We start from the raw sequence: 21,356 nt of genomic DNA on the forward strand, positions 1-21,356 counted from the left end.
AAATATATACAAGTTCAAGTTTTCTGTATTTTTTGTATCTTTCTTTTTCAGTTTTTGACTAGTAAGATTTTAACTCACAGGTTGATACTTTTCAGGTAAAGGGTTAATTTTAATGTACTTTAGTTTATTCCAAACCACCTCCACTTCAACCATTTTTCAGGATTGAAAAGGTACATTGAATTTCAATCTGGCCTTTAGAATCTTGTGACATTTACAATTAGAGACTGAGAGGGTAATAAAAGAGGAAAAGCAATACGTCTTGGATTGTATAATTGTTCATTTACATCCTGTCCCATTACACAAGACAAAGTCAAAATAATATAATATGATAATATTTAATATAACAATGCACAATGAACAAATGCTAGGCAGTTTCTCATTAGTTTCCCAGTGGAAGAGTTTTATGGTTTTATGATGTAATAAACTAGATCAGCAATAAAGCACATTATTAATGGTTGTTCTATCTGAATGCCAGCATAACATGATTTTTTAAATGCTTTTTTATTAATCTCTGTAGGTTTTAATAAGATTTAAATAAGTAATGTTAGAAATGGGGGGCCCGAAATTCAAATTTCTGCAATTTCCCCTAAAAAGGAGAGGGGCACGATATTCATAGGGTTTGTGCACCGTGCAGAGGGGTATGCATATCACAAATGGCTATTATGCAAAAATGTGCATTACTTGCCAAATTCAAAACCCTGTTTTGCCCGGCGCAATCCATTCTGTGCCGTTCACCCTTTAATTATATGTATGGCGCAATATGGGGGAGTGGCTGAAATTATGCGTGATTCCTACTATATTTGTAGGTCTACGCCAAGCAAAAAATAGGTTTGCACAGGTTCTTCCTCTTTTGCCAGGAGCTAGGACCTTTCAACCCTTGGGCCGTCCTTCCTTTTTCAGATAACCGGGGTTGCATGCGTTATCTTTCAAGTTGGAAGCACTGCCCAAGGGGAAGGGGTTACTGTATAACAAAACCGTCACAAGGGAGGAAGCAGTGAGCTGATAAGGGAGCATGCCTCAAGGCACCTGCTTGGGGCCTCGGCAACACAACTCCAGACAGGAGCCACAGAGGCCCCTTGGAGCCAATCTGGGCTGTCCAGGAGCAAGGGCTGCAGTCACGCTCTACTGGGAACTGTCTACAATCAGCATATATAAAGCGGGGCTAAAGAGGTCAACTCTTACGCCCTCAGCTTACAATAGCAAGGCCGGCTGCTCTACTAGTGCATCTAGGAGCGAGGCCGTATATCTACTTGCACAATATATGGTGCGGGCAATCAAGCAACTTGTGCGCCCCCTGCATATTTACGTGACAATGAACCCCTGATCCTGCAGGAGCAGAGCCACAGACCCACTGAACAACACACAGCTGGCTAGTCAACTGAGTAGCCACAGTTGAACATAACGGTATACACAGCGTGGCAGCAGGAACATTCATGCTGCCTCCATGCAGCATAGGAGAAATCACGTTCACTGAACAGTACAGAGCAGCCAGCTCCACAGTGCTGTCATAACAACTATACACATTGCGGGGTGCAGGAAGCAGATCATTCATCACCATGTAACACGGGAGAAGCTGTCAACTGTTAGCGCAGCTAATGCAGGACAACAGCAGGCTCTACCATGACAATCAAACCATAAGCATTGCGGTGTGCAGGAAAGCAGGAACCAACTCATGCACCACCTGCGGAACACAGGAGCAGTTTACGCCTGCTGATTAAACCAGCTAACGCAGTGCAACATTAGCTCTATTGTGCTGACAAATGAACTATGTACACACTGGAACATGAGAGCCCACTAAAGTGCTAACCGCTGAGGACAGTAGCAGCGGTCTCTTGCTTTATGGCACACAGCCAGAGCAGGCCACAGACCTGCTGACCAAAGAACTATATACACAGCGAGGCAGCAAGAACAACTCGAGCGCCATCAGTTGGGAACAGCGGCAGTGAGCTCCAGTTTACGCAAGCTAGAACGGAGCCACAGTCCTGCTGTTTACATGTTTTATATATATAGCGGGATACAAGCCACACGCATGCACCATTGCCGGACAGAACACTATATATTCCAAACACCAGGTGCAGGATACAAGTGCCATCTAGGCCCATAGGCTTAACCACACCGTGTGTGGCAGGGTTTCCGGGGACACTGAGTGACGCGGGGTCCAGGGTCCGGGGGGCCACCAGCCGAAGTGAGGCATAGAACCAAGGCCGCACCCGCGGATGGTGGAGCACAGCAGAACTCGATCCCAGCAAGCAGATAGAGTGAGATTTCCTACAGTCGCAGCTGCGGGCTGTAGCGTGTGTGCAAGCCAGCGGAGGGGCACCTCTCATGGGCGAGATCTCTTACAACAGACCGATATATAAATTATATATATATATATATATATATATATATATATATATATATATATATATATAGCCATGTTAGAATATCTCTATTTTTTGGTGCAAATGTGTATACTGGATTATTGTATTTTACAAAGAACACTCTAGGATTTATAATTTCTCTGCAAAATTATCATCTCATAATAATAACAATGGGAAGACAGCAGTTGAAGGAAATTAAGTTGATCAATTCACCTTTTAGTAGTTTAGATTTCTGCTTCCAATTTTTCCTTTCTAACTAGGATTTCTCCATTGGTTCCTACACCAATTTACAGTCAAGCTCTCTGGTTCTTAGTATAGCAACTAAGTGTGAGTGCTCTAGGTGAAGGTTTCTACTTTCACACTATTAGGCCCATTTAATCCAGTTTGATGTATTTTGCAGATATAACCAGGAGGTAATCGCTAGAGGAATAATGTTTATGTCTTGCTGCAAGTCGGCACATGTTCCTTTTATTTAATCTAGACTCAAAACTAATTCCAGTTGGCAACTATAATTGTTGGGGGCCTAATCCAATTTTCACTGGAGAACAGTGCCAATGTTTTTGTAAAGCTGAAAGCTTTGACATGTATCATGGAAACAATCCATCTTTCTCTTTTTTATTTATGATTATCATTGGTCTTCGCTATAGGTTTGGCAAATGATGAAAGAGAAGGTCCTGAACAGTGCTCATTATAAATTATACTTTTATGTTTATTATTTTTACTGTTATTATTATATTTATATATTTTTAGCTGTACAGTTTGCTTAGAAAATTATTGTCCCTGTTCATTTGGTCTTTTAGTGCCTCTCTCTCCAATTCTGGCAGACAGTTAAATATGTGGGCTAGGATATATCTTCCTTTCACAGCCTTGCCCCACACTGTGTCACACTATACATAAATATATTATTATTATATAAATTCCCATACAATGTTTAGATTCACACCTGGGGTAATTCAAAATGAAAATAAACCCTGTATGTATATGCTACAGTATGAAATTCCTTTATTCACAAAATCCAAGCTCCTCAAACACAGAATAGAAGCAAGGAACAATGAACTGTGCATATGATTTTATTTTATTTTAACAATGTGATCACTGCTTTATTCCTGTCTTGGAATGATTCTGGTCAGAACACCATTTATCAGTATGCTGGAGGTGATCATACAAGGTGACAGAATTTAGCTCCAATGTAAACTGCATTTACTCAGTAGATAGTGGTTGGACTTAATCCTATTACAAAAATGAACACTGCTCAAAACAATTAAGGTAACACTTAAATCACACATTGGATCTCGATGAACGAAATATATTAAAGATCCAAATCTTTACTGTACATTGTGTAATTCGTTGAGAACAAAATGACGTAACAACAGTCAATGGAAACCAAAATCACCAACCGATTGAGGGCTGGATTCAAACTCACACTGAAAATCAAAGTAAACAATTTAAATCACAGGCTGTTCCAACTCATAATGTGACTCAGTAGTGTGTATGGCCCCCACGTGCCTGTATGCACTCCCAACTACGTCTGGGCATGCTCCTGATGAGACGGTGGATGGTGTCCTGGGGGACCTCCTCCCAGACCTGGATCAGGGCATCAGTGAGCTCCTGGACAGTCTGTGGCGCTACTTGGTGGTGTCGGATGCACCGATACATAATGTCTCAGAGGTTCTCAATTGGATTCAGGTCTGGGGAACGTGAGGGCCAGTCACTGGCATCAATGCCTTCATCATCCAGGAACTGCCTACACACTCTGGCCACATGAGGCCGGGCATTGTCCTGCACCAGGAGAAACCCAGGGCCCACTGCACCCGCGTAAGGTCTGACAATGGGACTGAGGATTTCATCCCAGTACCTAACAGCAGTCAGGGTACCATTGGCTAGCACGTGGAGGTCTGTGCGACCCTCCAAGGATATGCCTCCCCAGACCATCACTGACCTACCGGCAAAACGGGTCATGCTGGATGATGATGCAGGTAGCATAACGTTCACCACGGCATCTCCAGACTCTTTCATGTCTGTCACATGTGCTCAGTGTGAACCTGCTCTCATCTGTGAAGAGAACAGAGCACCAATGGCGGACCTGCCAATTCTGGTTTTCTCTGGGGAATGCCAATCGAGCTGCACGGTGCTGGGCTGTGAGCACAGGTCCCACTAGAGGATGTCGGGCCCTCATGTCACCCTCATGGAGTCTGTTTCTGACAGTTTGGTCAGAAACATGCACACCAGTAGCCTGCTGGAGGTCATTTTGTAGGGCTCTGACAGTGCTTCTCCTGTTCCTCCTTGCACAAAGGAGCAGATACCAGTCCTGCTGCTGGGTTGATGCCCTTCCATGGCTCTGTCCAGCTCTCCTCGTGTAACGGCCCGTCTCTCTTCCATGCTCTTGAGACTGTACTGGGAGACACAGCAAACCTTCTTGTGATGGCATGTATGGATGTGCCATCCTGGAGGAGCTGGCCTACCTGTGCAACCTGAATGGGCTGCTGGTACCGCCTCATGCTACCAGTAATGACAAGGACACTAGCAAAATGCAAAACTAGAGAAGAATCAGTTAGGAAGGATAAGGGGAGAACAATTGTCTGTGGCCACCACTTGCAAAACCATTCCATTCATTTGCACCAAAACAGGTGACATTGATTCACAATTGCTTAGGCTTCCTAACTGGACAGATTGATATCCCTGAAGTTTAATTGACTTGGTGTTATACTGTGATAATTACATGTTCCCTTAATTGTTTTGAGCAGTGAACTATTCAATCTGTCTCCCAAATGGAAGGGTGATGGTTCCTTATCATGCTTGGTACATTTCTAATCATCCTGTTACTGAAATAGGCCATATGAATGATCCAATATTATAACCAAACTGCATTGGCCTATAATGGCTTCTCTGTTTCTAGAACTTTTATAGAGTTTACATGTTGTCTTTCACTACTACACGTTCATATGTTTTAACACTTGTGGGCAACCACATGCCACTGTCTTCTGACAAGGCAGTTCATTTAATTATTATTATTTCCAGCTTCATGGAAGTGAGTGGATTAAAGCCAAATCAATCTATACCCATTTCCCTGCCAATATGCAATGCTTCTCCTGGCAAAAGTAATCAGTGGATGTCTCTAACTTGATTGAGCACCAGACCACTGACTACTGTGGCTGAGTCCTTGGTCCTTATGTTGCCTGCCTAAATGGAGCTATGAAGGAGGAAAAAACTCAAGCCATTCCCTTTCACACAGACAGAATTGCAATGTTAAACCTTTGTTTCACTGGACTCTAACATTTGTGATGCAACCTTTTAAGAACAACAAAAACAAGAATAACAAATAGAAAAGCCAACATCAGCAGTCCCCACCTTTTGTTTCAGTGAAAAAGTTAGATTTAGTTGAACATCTTCAGGCACAAGTCCTATACCTAATTCATTCATAATGTTTTGGTCCTATCGGTACACTTTTAATTGCTATGGATTGTTTACTGAACACAACAAACAGATTTGACTTTACCAACTCCCTGATGGAAACAATGAAAGAGTTCTATTTACAATGTACAAAATTGTGGACTGTGTTGGACACCAATAACATATAGGATCACTACTATCTCATGATGGCTGTGTATTTCTATTAGATATATTAGATATTAGATATATTTAATTTATTTTGGGGTTTTACACCCACTGTCAGATTCACAGAAAATAGATCAAACTAACATGTCTCATCCTTCAAAGATTTAGCTCCCTAGTTGGATGCTTTAGTAAATGTCACGTTGTCATGTGCTTTTGTTTATGTTTTGTATTTCTAGTCTAAGTTCCTTGTTCCTGTCTTGTGACCCTCTTGTTCCTGTCATGTGATTTCCTGTCCCTGCCATGTTTCCATGTGTTCAGTTCTCATTGGTTTGTGTTCCTTAGTCTTGTTATTAGTTCTGTTTTCTCATTGGTTCATTTGGTTATCTTGTTATTAGTTCAGTCTTGTTATTGGTTCATGTTTCATTGTCTTGTTTCCTTGTTCCCTTAGTCTGTGTATTTATAGCCCTCTTGTGAGGGATGGTCTGGCCTGGCCTGTCCTGGCCCTTGGCCTGCACTTGGGTTCACAGTCGTCTTCATCATTGTTCTCTTCCTGCTCTCTCAGCCAGCCCTAGCGTGACAGTAACATATGCATTTGCTAAGTGCTGTTTAGTGGGATCTGCTCCTGTTTTATTAAATGTCTTGTGGGATAAGTTAAATGGTATTCCATATTTTGTATATCGTGTGAAGTGCTCCCCTGCTGTTAATATCCCTTAAGTACCGAGACGTTCATTTTATTTTTGAATGGGCAGATCATTTATGCATTTGTGAGCATAAACACCAGTGCATTTAATTTTTTTTTTGTTTTTTTTGTTATGATCATCATTGCTGAAGAGCTGATTTTAATTATCACTTTGCAGTCATTATGTTTCTAAGATAGGAATTTGTATATAGTGTGTGTTCCAGAAAATGCACATTTATTATTATTATTTTTATTTTTCTCTTCCATCTTGGTACTAATAATGTATGGATGAAATTTGAGTGCATAGGCAAAATGAGTATTAAGACTGGAAGATGCCTCCTCAGATGCTTAAATTGCATTTGGATACTTGACATTGATATGTTCTATTTCTTCCTAAGTGTTTATTTTTTCATTCATTTTTGAAACTGCTTATCCTGGTGAGGGTTGCAGGGAAGCCAGAGACAATCCTGGCAGGCATAGGGTGCAAGGCAGGAATACACCCAGGACAGGATGCCAGTCCATTGCTGGGCAACACACACAGCAATTTAGTTAGGCCAATTCACCTAACCTGTATGTCTTTGGACAGTGGGAGGAAACCAGAGTGTCTGGAGAAAACCCACATGGACACAGGGAGAACATGTAAACTCCACACAGACAGGCACCCCAAGCCAGGACTTGAACCCAGGGCCCTTGGAGCGGTGCTAAGCACCACGTCACTGTGCCACCCATTTTATTTTTATTTTTATTTTTTATTAAGTATGATTTTGGAGTTTAGGTCTCCTTTAACGTATTCAGTACCATAATGGTACTATGTAGAAAACAGAATGCTATTGTTGGTATGCACTTACATTTTAAAAGCAATATTTTTGCAGATAAATGTTCCACTTTCTGTACAATGGTGCTTACTGGCAAGATAGAAATATACATATGTGTACACATATATATTATATAAATATAATATGCATAAAAATGTGATTTCCCCCCTTTGATTTATACAACCTACTCCTTCAATGTGGGAAGAAATGGGGGGGGTTATTCACAGCCTTTATCATGACACTTCACTCCTACTTAAGCTCCGGTGCAAACCATGTGATGAATGGAGTCGAATGGAGTATGCATTAAAACAAAGTGGTTCACATTATTTCAGATTTAATACACCGATCTCTGTAAGGTCAAATCTCAGGTATTATCATGAAGAACAAGGAGCTCTGTGATAAAGGTATGGAAAGACCCAGATCAGGGGAGGGATATAAATAGATTTTGAAAGCACTGAATATTAATTATACTAATATCCCTTGGAGCACAGTCAAGTCGATCATTAGGACATGCAAGGTATATGGCACAACCCAGAAAAGGTTAATGACAACTTTGAGACCTACAGTGTTCCATGACTGAGATGTGAGAAACTGTCCATGTGTCAGCAATAGCTCAGATACTCCACAAATCTGGCCTGTATGGAAGAGTTGCAAAAGGAAGCCATTTCTGAAAAACACCCATGTCAAATGCCATGTGGGAGACTCTGAAAAGATGTAGCAAAAGATTGTGATCCAATTAAACTATGAAACTGGCCTAAATCTAAAGTGTTAGGTCTGTGTCACCGCCTATGGGGTGCGTTGGGGCGACACGCTCACGACCACGCCACCTCTTTTGTTTACGAGAGAGGACCTCGTTCACCCCAGTCAGATCTCTCCCCGGGCAGGCTCGACCAGACCCCAGAACACCACCACACGGAAGGCAAGTTCACAAAAAGTAACAATTTATTATATTTAGCTAGAACAGGGCAAGACTGTACTAGCACGGAACCTTAGGAATTTGGCATACATGTAATTCTAAAACCCTATATTAAAATGCCTTTAATAAAATGGGCACATAAAACACTAAAAACCCTACCCAGAATAACACAAAAAGAAAATAAGAAAAAGACTGAATAGAATAAATAAAACCCAAGTTCCTAATATACAATACAGAAAGCAACGACAATGTTTTAAAGTCTCTTCTGTTTACAATAGGTGACACCACACGGAAGAATCCCCCCTTCCCCTCGGAGGAAACACAAGTCTCTTTGCGGCTGGGTTGGAACCCTGTCGGCCAACTGGGACCCCAACAACTGCAGGTAGGAATAAATATTATCAAATCTCAAATTGCACGAATTCAAATATAATTAATGAATGTCTTTTCTTCTATCCTGCAGTCACCCGTCTGCCTCACAAGGACTGAAAAATAAATCTCAACAGGTAAGTCTCTAACCCCTGGACAGGGAACCCTCTCCACAAAGTACACCGGCAGAGGAGATCTCAACAAAGTCTTAATAAAGAAAGTTCAACCTCCACGGCGTGTGGCTTCTCCTTTCTAATTATTCCTTGCTAAAGAAATACAAACAGGTACTTAAACGCTCCGTAGCATGCGCTGTCATCTCCAGCAATCCAATGTCCGTCGTTTCCAAAGCTCCCTTTATAATCCGTGCTTGGAGAAATCTTCGCCATTCACTGCTTTCCCAGTCTTCCACTCACTCTGCCGGTTGCGGCACTGCGGCACTGCGGCACTGTTCCCCTCTCCACCAAATGTCCTGCTGTAATTGCTGCCAAAGGTGCCTCTACCAAATATTGACTGAACGGGTGATAACTTATGCATTCAATTATTTTCTGTTTTGTATTTGTAATTCATTTAGAAAAAAATGCATATCATATTTTTCACTTTGACATTATGGACATTTTCTGTGTTGATCAGTGGCAAAAACTCCTGATTAAATCCATTCTGATTTCATGTTGTAACACAATGACATGTGGAAAAGACCAAGAGGGGTAAATACTTTTGAGAGCCACTGCAAAATCAAGCCACACAGCAATCTCCTTAGACAAGCGTTGGCAGTAGAATGAACTTTACTGAGAGCTCAATGACTTTCAATGTGGCACCGTCATAGGATGTCACCTTTCCAGCAAGTCAGTTTGTCAAATTTCTGCCCTGCTGGAGCTGCCCTGGTGAGCTGTAAGTGCTGTTATTGTTAAGAGGAAACATCTAGGAGCAACAACAGCTCAGCCGCGAAGTGGTCGGCCACACAGGCTCACAGAACGGAACTGTTGAGTGCTGAAGTACGTAGTCCAAAAAAATTGTCTTTCGTTGGTTGCCTCTGGAAGCAACGTCAGCAGAATAACTGTTTGTCAGGAACCTCATGAAATTGGTTTCCATGTCCGAGCAGCCACACAAGCCTAAGATCTTCATGCGCGATGCCAAGCGTCAGCTGGCGTGGCGTTAAGCTAGCCACCATTTGACCTGGGAGCAGTGGAAATCCAATCTCTGGAGTGATGAATCACGCGTCACCATCTGGCAGTCCAATGGAGAAATCTGGGTTTGGCGGATGCCAGGAGAACGCTACCTGCATGAGTGCATAGAACAACTGTAAAGTTTGGAGGAGGAATAATGGTCTCAGGGCTCAGCCCCTTTGTCCCACTGGAGGGAAATCTTAATGCTACAGCCTACAATGACATTGTAGATGATTTTGCACTTCCAAATTTGTGGCAACAGTTTGGGAAAGGCCCTTTCCTGTTTCAGCATGACAACTTGTGCACAAAGTGAGGTCCATACAGAAATAGTTGTTGAGATTGGTGTGGAAGAACTTGACTGGTCTGCACAGAGCCCTGACCTCAACCGCATCCCACCTTTGGGATGAATGGAAAAGCCGACTGTGAGCCAGGGCTGATTGCCCAACATCAGTGCCTCACTAATGCTCTTGGCTGAAATTCTCTCTACAATGTTCCAACATCTAGTGGAAAGCCTTCCCAGAAGAGTGGAGGCTGTTATTGCATCAAAGGGGGGACCAATTCCATATTAATGCCCATGATTTTGGAATGAGATGTTTGACGAGCAGGTGTCCACATACTTTTGGCCATTTAGTGTATGTATTTTGACCCCCTGTCCAGTATTTTTGGAAAATGTTATTTTAAGTACTGTAATCTACACTCACCTAAAGGATTATTAGGAACACCATACTAATACTGTGTTTGACCCCCTTTCGCCTTCAGAACTGCCTTAATTCTACGTGGCATTGATTCAACAAGGTGCTGAAAGCATTCTTTAGAAATGTTGGCCCATATTGATAGGATAGCATCTTGCAGTTGATGGAGATTTGTGGGATGCACATCCAGGGCACGAAGCTCCCGTTCCACCACATCCCAAAGATGCTCTATTGGGTTGAGATCTGGTGACTGTGGGGGCCAGTTTAGTACAGTGAACTCATTGTCATGTTCAAGAAACCAATTTGAAATGATTCGACCTTTGTGACATGGTGCATTATCCTGCTGGAAGTAGCCATCAGAGGATGGGTACATGGTGGTCATAAAGGGATGGACATGGTCAGAAACAATGCTCAGGTAGGCCGTGGCATTTAAACGATGCCCAATTGGCACTAAGGGGCCTAAAGTGTGCCAAGAAAACATCCCCCACACCATTACACCACCACCACCAGCCTGCACAGTGGTAACAAGGCATGATGGATCCATGTTCTCATTCTGTTACGCCAAATTCTGACTCTACCATCTGAATGTCTCAACAGAAATCGAGACTCATCAGACCAGGCAACATTTTTCCAGTCTTCAACTGTCCAATTTTGGTGAGCTTGTGCAAATTGTAGCCTCTTTTTCCTATTTGTAGTGGAGATGAGTGGTACCCGGTGGGGTCTTCTGCTGTTGTAGCCCATCCGCCTCAAGGTTGTACGTGTTGTGGTTTCACAAATGCTTTGCTGCATACCTCGGTTGTAACGAGTGGTTATTTCAGTCAAAGTTGCTCTTCTATCAGCTTGAATCAGTCGGCCCATTCTCCTCTGACCTCTAGCATCAACAAGGCATTTTCGCCCACAGGACTGCCGCATACTGGATGTTTTTCCCTTTTCACACCATTCTTTGTAAACCCTAGAAATGGTTGTGTGTGAAAATCCCAGTAACTGAGCAGATTGTGAAATACTCAGACCGGCCCGTCTGGCACCAACAACCATGCCACGCTCAAAATTGCTTAAATCACCTTTCTTTCCCATTCAGACATTCAGTTTGGAGTTCAGGAGATTGTCTTGACCAGGACCACACCCCTAAATACATTGAAGCAACTGCCATGTGATTGGTTGGTTAGATAATTGCATTAATGAGAAATTGAACAGGTGTTCCTAATAATCCTTTAGGTGAGTGTATTTAATATGTCGTTAAAAATGTTATCAGTGTACAATTTGCCCTCAACCCTCCCCCCATCGTCGTCTAATTGCCAGCACCCCCTCTAGGTTGACATTTTGCAACCCCCACCCCCCCCACCAGGGGTCCGGTATTTTCGTATCTCAAAAGTGGCAAACAAGGTGCAGGGGGCATGACTCCAGCATGTGACCTTAACTCCCTTACAACCAACTTTTGGACAAACTAGTCAGGACATTTCAGATAACAGATATAAAATGAGGTTAATTTATTCAGATGAAGAATTTGGTTGGAATAAAATAATTTGGAAATACTTAAAACTTTAGAGTTAAAATGGACTTTACATCTTTTGCAAGTGGTTTATGAGATTATAGAATCAATGAAAGTGAAGGTGTCATATAATTACAATTAATAAAAAATAATGTATTATGTACTAATAGCTGGAGTGAGAACTGATCTTATTTTTTAACACACAACAATACCTATGAAGTTACATATTTTGTTAATTTAAGAAAAATGGACTTAATATCTGGGTGGGTTTCATGAAGGGAGAAAGAGTGGAGCAGCTCCATGACCTCAGCTCTGGCTCCAGGCATAGCAAGCTCCAGCTGCGCTCCGGCCCCTGGAGCACAACTAACAATAACTTTCCAGCTCCACTCCAGCTCCGGGTCCTGGAGGTGGCTCCGGGCTCTGGAGCTGGTGCACGGCCAACCCTAATATATCTCTCTCTGGATTTCTTAGACTCTTCAATACTTAACTTAACACTGCCACAGTAGACATGATACACGCCAGTGCCATTAATGATCCAGTATACTGTTTGTGTCTCTTTCTGTAAAAATTTATTCATGTATGCCTCAAGATCATGCCCCCTGATGCAGTTTGTTATTTTTAAGTATGTCAAGCTGACCAACAGTTCTGGATATTAGATCTGCTTTGTGGTAACCTTATGTCATGCCTTATAGTACATTTGATAGCAAGAAAGAGGTGTGTGTGTGTGTGTATTTATGTCGCATGCATTTTGTTTTGGTGGGGGGAGAGCCTAGAGGATAGAATTTTGAAAAGTAAGCAGCTCCTTTTTTATCACTTTGGACCTTAGTATAGAATTCACCATTGCTTGCATCCAAGGCATCATTGCCCAAGTAATGTCTGCTATCAGAAGTTTGAGAGGAGATAAAAATTAGAATATTAGGGTGACAATATCTGCTAAGGGTATCCATTAACAATAGGCTGAAGGCTAATGGAATTAGTTAGTTAGTTTTTTTTTTAGTTCATGTGGAAAAGAATGACTGATCGTGATATACCATGAAAGATGTATGGAACACGTAATGGGTTTGGCTCCCAAGGCAAGGGAAGAATAAGGTGTATAGGCATTATGTGATCAAGATGGAGATGCTGAGAGATAATGCCAAAAGATTCAAAAGGAAAAATAAAATAGGGATTTCATGTCAATATACACTCACCTAAAGGATTATTAGGAACACCTGTTCAATTTCTCATTAATGCAATTATCTAACCAACCAATCACATGGCAGTTGCTTCAATGCATTTAGGGGTGTGGTCCTGGTCAAGACAATCTCCTGATCTCCAAACTGAATGTCTGAATGGGAAAGAAAGGTGATTTAAGCAATTTTGAGCGTGGCATGGTTGTTGGTGCCAGACGGGCCGGTCTGAGTATTTCACAATCTGCTCAGTTACTGGGATTTTCACACACAACCATTTCTAGGGTTTACAAAGAATGGTGTGAAAAGGGAAAAACATCCAGTATGCGGCAGTCCTGTGGGCGAAAATGCCTTGTTGATGCTAGAGGTCAGAGGAGAATGGGCCGACTGATTCAAGCTGATAGAAGAGCAACTTTGACTGAAATAACCTCTCGTTACAACCGAGGTATACAGCAAAGCATTTGTGAAGCCACAACACGTACAACCTTGAGGCGGATGGGCTACAACAGCAGAAGACCCCACCGGGTACCACTCATCTCCACTACAAATAGGAAAAAGAGGCTACAATTTGCACAAGCTCACCAAAATTGGACAGTTGAAGACTGGAAAAATGTTGCCTGGTCTGATGAGTCTCGATTTCTGTTGAGACATTCAGATGGTAGAGTCAGAATTTGGCGTAAACAGAATGAGAACATGGATCCATCATGCCTTGTTACCACTGTGCAGGCTGGTGGTGGTGGTCTAATGGTGTGGGGGATGTTTTCTTGGCACACTTTAGGCCCCTTAGTGCCAATTGGGCATCGTTTAAATGCCACGGCCTACCTGAGCATTGTTTCTGACCATGTCCATCCCTTTATGACCACCATGTACCCATCCTCTGATGGCTACTTCCAGCAGGATAATGCACCATGTCACAAAGGTCGAATCATTTCAAATTGGTTTCTTGAACATGACAATGAGTTCACTGTACTAAACTGGCCCCCACAGTCACCAGATCTCAACCCAATAGAGCATCTTTGGGATGTGGTGGAACGGGAGCTTCGTGCCCTGGATGTGCATCCCACAAATCTCCATCAACTGCAAGATGCTATCCTATCAATATGGGCCAACATTTCTAAAGAATGCTTTCAGCACCTTGTTGAATCAATGCCACGTAGAATTAAGGCAGTTCTGAAGGCGAAAGGGGGTCAAACACAGTATTAGTATGGTGTTCCTAATAATCCTTTAGGTGAGTGTATAATATGTCTATCATGTTTAGGTATACAAGGCCTACTGAGTACAGTTGATGAAAAGTACACATTTGTTGCTTGTTGAATACCCAACTTATTTTCTTCTATCAGGACACATTCAGATTTCATCTCTGTGAAATATGATTAGAAGAAAAGATTATCTTAAGGAAAAAAAAACAAATATCTTTATAATGGCCATGTGAGCATTGATATTGTTTGTAGCTGTCTTTTCTGCAAATTGAGATGTTTTTTTTTATACTGGTTAGGCCTATATACAGTAAATATAAATTAACTATGCTTTTTAATATCAATTATGTTTATTCTTCTATTTATTTTCATATTTCCTATTCTTGATTCTGAACTGATCTGTTTTATGTAAATGCAAATACACAAATGCAAATGTTTTCTCAGCAACTACAATGGCCTGTCTTTACACTGCCATGCCATTATAAGGTAACTGGTTTAAGTACTGCTCAAACTTATTAGATTGGTTTGGATAATATCTCATATAATGTTACACTGGCATACTTCCCAAAGGTTTAAGATGACTTTAATTTGACTAAAACTATGGAGCATTATAAGGGTCAAAATTAAATATTGAATTCTTAAATTAATTAGTTAATTCTTAATTTAATGTTTCAGTAAATTTGTAAATGAATGAATCAACTCATTAAATAAATAATTAGTTCATAAATTACTTCAGTAATTTATTTTGCTGTTTGCCAAGTGATCTTTCAATTTCATTTGCCAAGTGATCTTTCAATTTCATTTGGAAAACACTTATTTTTAAAGGTTGGCAATCATATGAGGGTGTGGAGATGAATACAAGTTGAAAGGATACAGAGAAACAGGCATAATAGAAGAGGTGGTGGGGTAGCATTATATATCAGAAATGACACTGAGGCAGAAGAACTCAGAATCTTTGTGGGTTATACTTTTGAATAAAATATCCAGAGGATTAGTGGTAGGAGTGTGTTACAGACCACCCAATTCAGATATTCAGAGATATTCATTGTACAATGTAATCAGGACTGCGTGTAGCATGGATGTGGCTGTTATAATGGGGGATTTCAATTTCCCATAGACAGGGAAAGCCCAGTTGGAACTATAGAAGCTGAAATAGAAATGGTTGAGATGGTAAATGACTACTTTCTAGCTCAATTTGTCAGGGAACCAACCAGGGAGAGTGCATGCATTGATTTGATATTTTCAAATGACCAAGATAGAGTCAGAAGGGCATTAGTTAGAGAACCAATGGCAAATTGTGATCACAATATGGTTAGCTTTGAGGCATTCTTTCAAAAAACAAGGACCAAGTCTGAAACAATGGTCTACAGTTTTAGAAAAACAAACCTTGAAGGTATGAGGCAGCACTTAGATTAGTTAGACTGGGGCACATTGGATACAGATTCAGTCAAAAATGGATGGTTATATTTCAAAAATATAGTACTAGAGGCTCAGGAGAAATTTGTACCAAAACTTAGCAAACTGAGGACCAAAAAACATTGGCCAAAATGGTTAATTAAAATATACAAAAAAATATCAAGAGAAAGAAAATATTGTATACCACATACAAAGAGATCTTAAGAAAGGGATCAGGAAAGCAAATAGGGAAACAAAAAGAAACATAGCTCTTGGAGCTGAAACCTATGATATAACAGGAATATCAGGAAAAATGAGGAGGAGGTACTAAAGGGACTAGCAGAATAAAAAACAAACAAATCACCTGGGCCAGATGGTATATTCCCAACAGTACTTAAAGAAATTAGGGAAATTATTTATAGACCTAAAATATTCCAAATGACACTTAGAACAGGGGCTGTGCCAACTGATTGGAAAACTCATGTTATACCTATCCACAAGAAAGGGGACAAAACTGAGTCAGGAAATTACAGACCAATCAGTCTCAACTGCATTACTTATAATATTTTGAAAAAAATTATTAGACAGAAAAAAGAGGAGCATCTTAATGAAAACCATATTTATGGAGATAGTCAACATGGGTTTAGACGAGGCAGATCTTGGCTGGGATTAAATCAAAACTTTGACCAACCCGCTAATCAAAAACTACAGAACTGTACTCAGTTGCAGCCTAATTTTCAGTAAGATACCACTTTCTTCTAATCAGAAATGTAACCGCTATGATGTACAGCTTCGTAGTTTGCTATAAGCGGGTGGGTCAAAGTTTTGATTTAATCCGGCGCCATGTCTTACTAATGTATTACAGTTTTTTGAACATGCAACTGCAGCTGTAGATCACATGAAAGCATATGATATGTTATACTTAGATGTTCAGAAAGCTTTTGATAAGGTTCCACACCAAAGACTGATCCTAAAATTGGAAACTGTTGGTATTCAGGGTAATGTAAGTAGGTGGATTATGAACTGGATGATGTATAGGAAACAGAGGGTGTCGATAAGAGGAGTTGCTTCTAACTGGAATGAGGTTGTTAGTGGAGTTCCACAGGAATCAGTATTAGGGCCCTTGCTGTTTCTAATCTATATTAATGATCTGGACTCTGGGATAGTTAGCAAACTTGTCAGATTTGCAGATGATACTAAAATAGGTGGCTCAGCAGATACAATCTCAGCAGCACAGGTTATTCAAAGGGACTTAGAAATCATTGGCATTGAAATCATTATTTGTTCAGTTGTTCTTAGCTTAATTTCCAGATAACATATGTTAACAAACCAAAATTAAGGCAACTTTTCCCTTACCTCCAGTGAGGTAATTAATTGTCGTGGATAAAAAAACTATTTCCACAGAGAAAGCGAGAAATTACAGGTCCTGTTTTTTTCTTTCCTTTTCACTCTTTTTCTCCCCCTGTAATTCAGCACTCCAATGAAAATAAGATATTTAAGTCTCTGCTGTGTACAAGGTAATTAACACTAATTTAAAGAAATCCTCCCAGTACAGTATTTCCACCAGTGAGCAAATTGATTATCCTACTGCTACAGCCTACACATTAGCAGAGTAATAAACTGAATCACTTAGATTCCTGCTCGCATTTATTGTAAACTCCTTTTAATAAGGAGTGCCTCATCCCCATAACTCTTCAAAATCTTCACTTTATATGTGTGTTTGTTTGTAATGTTCATTCATCAGAATTATAATAATCTGCCATTTTAAAAGCAATTTTTTAAAGATTTTGTAATTCATCATCTGAAATAGTTTGGCCCAGTTTAAATCTTCTGCATGCATTGGAATAAGAATATAAGATATGTTACAAACTAGAGGAGGCCATTCAGCTAATTTTGTTAGAGGATAACTTCAACAAATAAGTACTCCAGGGTCTTTCATTTTTAAATACTTCCTGAATTATGTTTAGCAAAGATGGTAAACTAAACATTGTGCCAAATATATGTGCCTGATCTCTAAGGATTGTATGAACAACCATTTCAGGAGCAGCTATTTCACGCAGAAAGTCAACTTGGTTCATGTGTGCAGTAACCTTTAAGACCATCAGCTGGATATTTTTCAGGAGCAGCAAGCGAATGCCAGTGAAGTAATGTGGCAGCTGTAGCCAGGCTGACAGTCTAGTACGCGGGGGCGCGCCTGAGTGACAAGCTCGGGGGGGCAACACCAGCTGACATTCTGCAAACTGGAAAGTGGACAACTTATGCACAGAGGACGAAGACAAGTTTGCAATACAGCTAGAATATCCTGCAAGTATTACGGTTTTTGGTATTGATACTGATACAGTAAAGGTAAGGATTCACAGTTGCGACGCCTTTACGTTTTAAATATTTAAATACTAAAAAAATCTGATTAAGTATATGATATTATATATTTTAAACACATACGCTTTTATTATGCACTTTTAGAGTAGTGAGCAAACTATTTGCCTGGATAAGATATAAACTTCGTTTAAATGAAATTGTCATTACTTAGGACCCGATTAACTAGCGCAAAAGCAAGATTCAATTTATGTTAAATTACCTTAATGTAGAATGTATTTGTTAAAGTCCTTCACACAATATTTGTTTTCCCTGTAACTTTATCATGCTTGAATGTGATTCGTCCTGGATATTAGTATCAGTTTATTTTTTTAAGTCATTATTTTATTTTAAATAAAAGGAAATATGAAGGTTTCCTAATTTTCATTTTCACTTAAAGTAGTTCAGTTGAAAAAGTTGGACATTTGTTATCTTGGGAGCAAAGTGCTTTATAACAATTATTCAGACTTAAATCCATAGAAAGCCAACAATTCATCATGTTATAAATGTGTGTGTGTGTATATATATATATATATATATATAGGCGTAGAGTTGGGGAGTGGGCGTCGAGAGAACGTTTATTAGTCCCCCCCCAATAACGTGTGTGTGTGTGTGTGTGTGTGACAGAGATAGAAACTTATCCACGGACTAAATATAGAATACTACGCAGAGCTTTGGTTTATTTTTGCAATGTACATAAGTCTGCCTCCTATTTATAATCAGTTGGGAAAGACTCCAGCAACACGGAAATATAAATTAAATAATAAATAAAATAACTGGTCACTCTGAAAATTACACAGCGTTTTCAGTAATATTTACAATTACAAAACACATGTGCTTTTCATTTGTTTTATGATTGTTTCTGAAAACTTTTAATAGAGATATTTTTAAAGGATCCGGTGCCAACATGTCTATTTTCATTAATTGTAATGGCCATATAGAATAAAATATTTCTATGGCAAATTGGATACATACAAATCTTATTTTTGTAATTCTGGATTCAATGTAATATACTGAATTCTCAAAAACATATGTTAATCACAACAAGTCATTATGTATTTAGGTAAGGTGACATTAATTTCTTATCTGTAAGATAAATTACTTTTGTACATCTAAGACTTGATTACTAATCATTTCTATTTTTATTTTATTTTTTTAGATAAAATGACAGCTCTACAAAACATTAATTTGAAAATGGATCCTAAAGATCTTCAGATCAGGACTATAACAGTGGAAAAGTTGCTTGAGCCACTGATCATACAGGTATTTTGTACAGTCTATTGTTGTAAAGGTCATACATGTTACAGTTTTTCCAAGCAAATTTAAACAGATACTGGAATGCTCACTTTATTAAGTTAACACTGAACTACTATATATATATATATATATATATATATATATATATATATATATATATATATATATATATTAGAATCAGTTTAGAATTAGTTTCCTAATTTACACCACTTTTATGAAAAGATAAATAGTGTCTAGGTATGACCCTACCCTAGTTGTAACACAATGGTGTCCTTTTCACACAGTATATTGGAATGGAGCTCAACTTCTGTGTGAACTGCAGATTGGGCAGATTGTACTGACAAAATCCAGGCCTACAGGACCCCAGTCGCATACAGCAGTAGTTGGACAGAGGCTAGAATAGGTTATTTTATCTGACTCAATGCAAGCAAATATCAACTGCCCACTTACTGTTGGGACTTGTGGACACACTTGAGGTGTGGCAGCATATATGAGTGCAAATTTGGAATGGTAGCTGGCCAGATTTGCTGTGTCTGGTTGTCCTTGTAAGCACTCCTGTCCATTAGGAATGCTACCTGGTTATTGTCATCAGGCTCCAGGACAGAATGGTGCAGCAACTGGTGTAGGAAGCACACCACAAGCTGTGAGGGCCTGGCTGTATGTCTAATGCAGTCTAATGTATGGAAGGATATTAGCATCACAGAGGGGGAAAAAAAAAAACATTCATACACGACAACATTATTTTGCAATAATTATTGCTTTAATATGAGATAACATTGCATTGTTTCACATGTATTATTCTGTTACAGTTGCAGATAGTTGTCTGTGTTTCATAAAAAGGCAAATAGATTTGTTTCAGTTTAATAAACTATAATCATATTTTTGAACACCCATTCAGTCTCAAAAGAACAAAGAATGATTCCAGGTGTTCAGATTTAAGACCCTGTGCATTGTCTTCCTTCCCATAATATTAATACTTATATATGACATTTTTTAATATTATTCCATTACAAAATCAACGTATACAGTTAATTGTACAGTAAATATTTGTTTCATCATTCTTTATCTGTGAATACTAGGTGTGTAACAATTCACTGATTCGAATCGATATGTCGGTCCAGCTGTTTGAGAGCTGTTCCCTAATCTGGCCCATATTTATTAGTGAACCGGTTAAATATCGATCCGCTCGTCACAAACTGCCCAACAAACTGATACAGCAATTGCAGATCTGATCATAATGTGTATTTTTTCACATTTTCTCCTACTGATACTTTTGAACTGTCAGCAATACTGTGTGGGGGTGGGTTAAGCCATGTGATTTGTGCAGATCAAAGATCAGAGACACCTGTCTGTCTTGCTTCGCATGTGTGCGATTGGCCGATGAAGAAAGTCGAAATTGCTGAAAACAAGTCTAAGATAATCTTGGGATCTTCATGATTACAACATCAATTCCTCATTAAATCTTCAGGGTTGAAATCTTCTAGTCTTACATGTAGTCAGTCTTTTTTCCTTTTTGAGAACCTGAGACTATAAATTTGTAGACTTTTAGTAGTTTGCTTGACTGTAGTACTTTGCTATGTGTTAAATTGGCTGCTGTAATAATTGCATGGTAAATAGCCAGTTTGTACATTTCTATCAATTAGTTCAGGGGTGTCCAAACTACAGCCTGCGGGCCAGATGTTTTCTAAACTAAAGTTAAATGTGAACCGCGTGAGAATATTGTGTGATTGGGTAACTTCAACAGGACCGAAATACAACTTCCCCCCCTGGACCGCACTTCACCAGCACCCTACCACCATCCTCCACCCCCCTGGACCACACTTCGCCAGTAACCCCCCCCAGATGGCCCCTGAAAATTATCAACCTTTCACATCTGGCCCTTTGAGAAAAAAGTTTGGACACCTCTGCCTTAATTGGATGATGTGAATTTAATTATTTTAAATGTA

General features: G+C 39.9%; 1 protein-coding gene across 1 annotated transcript in view; it reads left to right on the top strand.

Annotated features, from left to right (window-relative positions):
• The first annotated feature begins 18,029 nt into the window (after positions 1-18,029).
• The window catches only part of LOC136715967 (catenin alpha-3), a 592,813-nt gene continuing 589,486 nt past the window's right edge, over positions 18,030-21,356 (top strand). The window contains exons 1-2 of the mRNA XM_066693394.1: positions 18,030-18,144; positions 19,313-19,416. Of these exons, the coding sequence (XP_066549491.1) occupies positions 19,318-19,416 (99 nt within the window). The 5' untranslated portion in view covers positions 18,030-18,144; positions 19,313-19,317. The remainder of the gene's footprint in view (positions 18,145-19,312; positions 19,417-21,356) is intronic.

The sequence above is a fragment of the Amia ocellicauda genome, chromosome 20 (assembly GCF_036373705.1).
Source record: "Amia ocellicauda isolate fAmiCal2 chromosome 20, fAmiCal2.hap1, whole genome shotgun sequence".
Taxonomy (NCBI): Eukaryota; Metazoa; Chordata; class Actinopteri; order Amiiformes; family Amiidae; genus Amia; species Amia ocellicauda.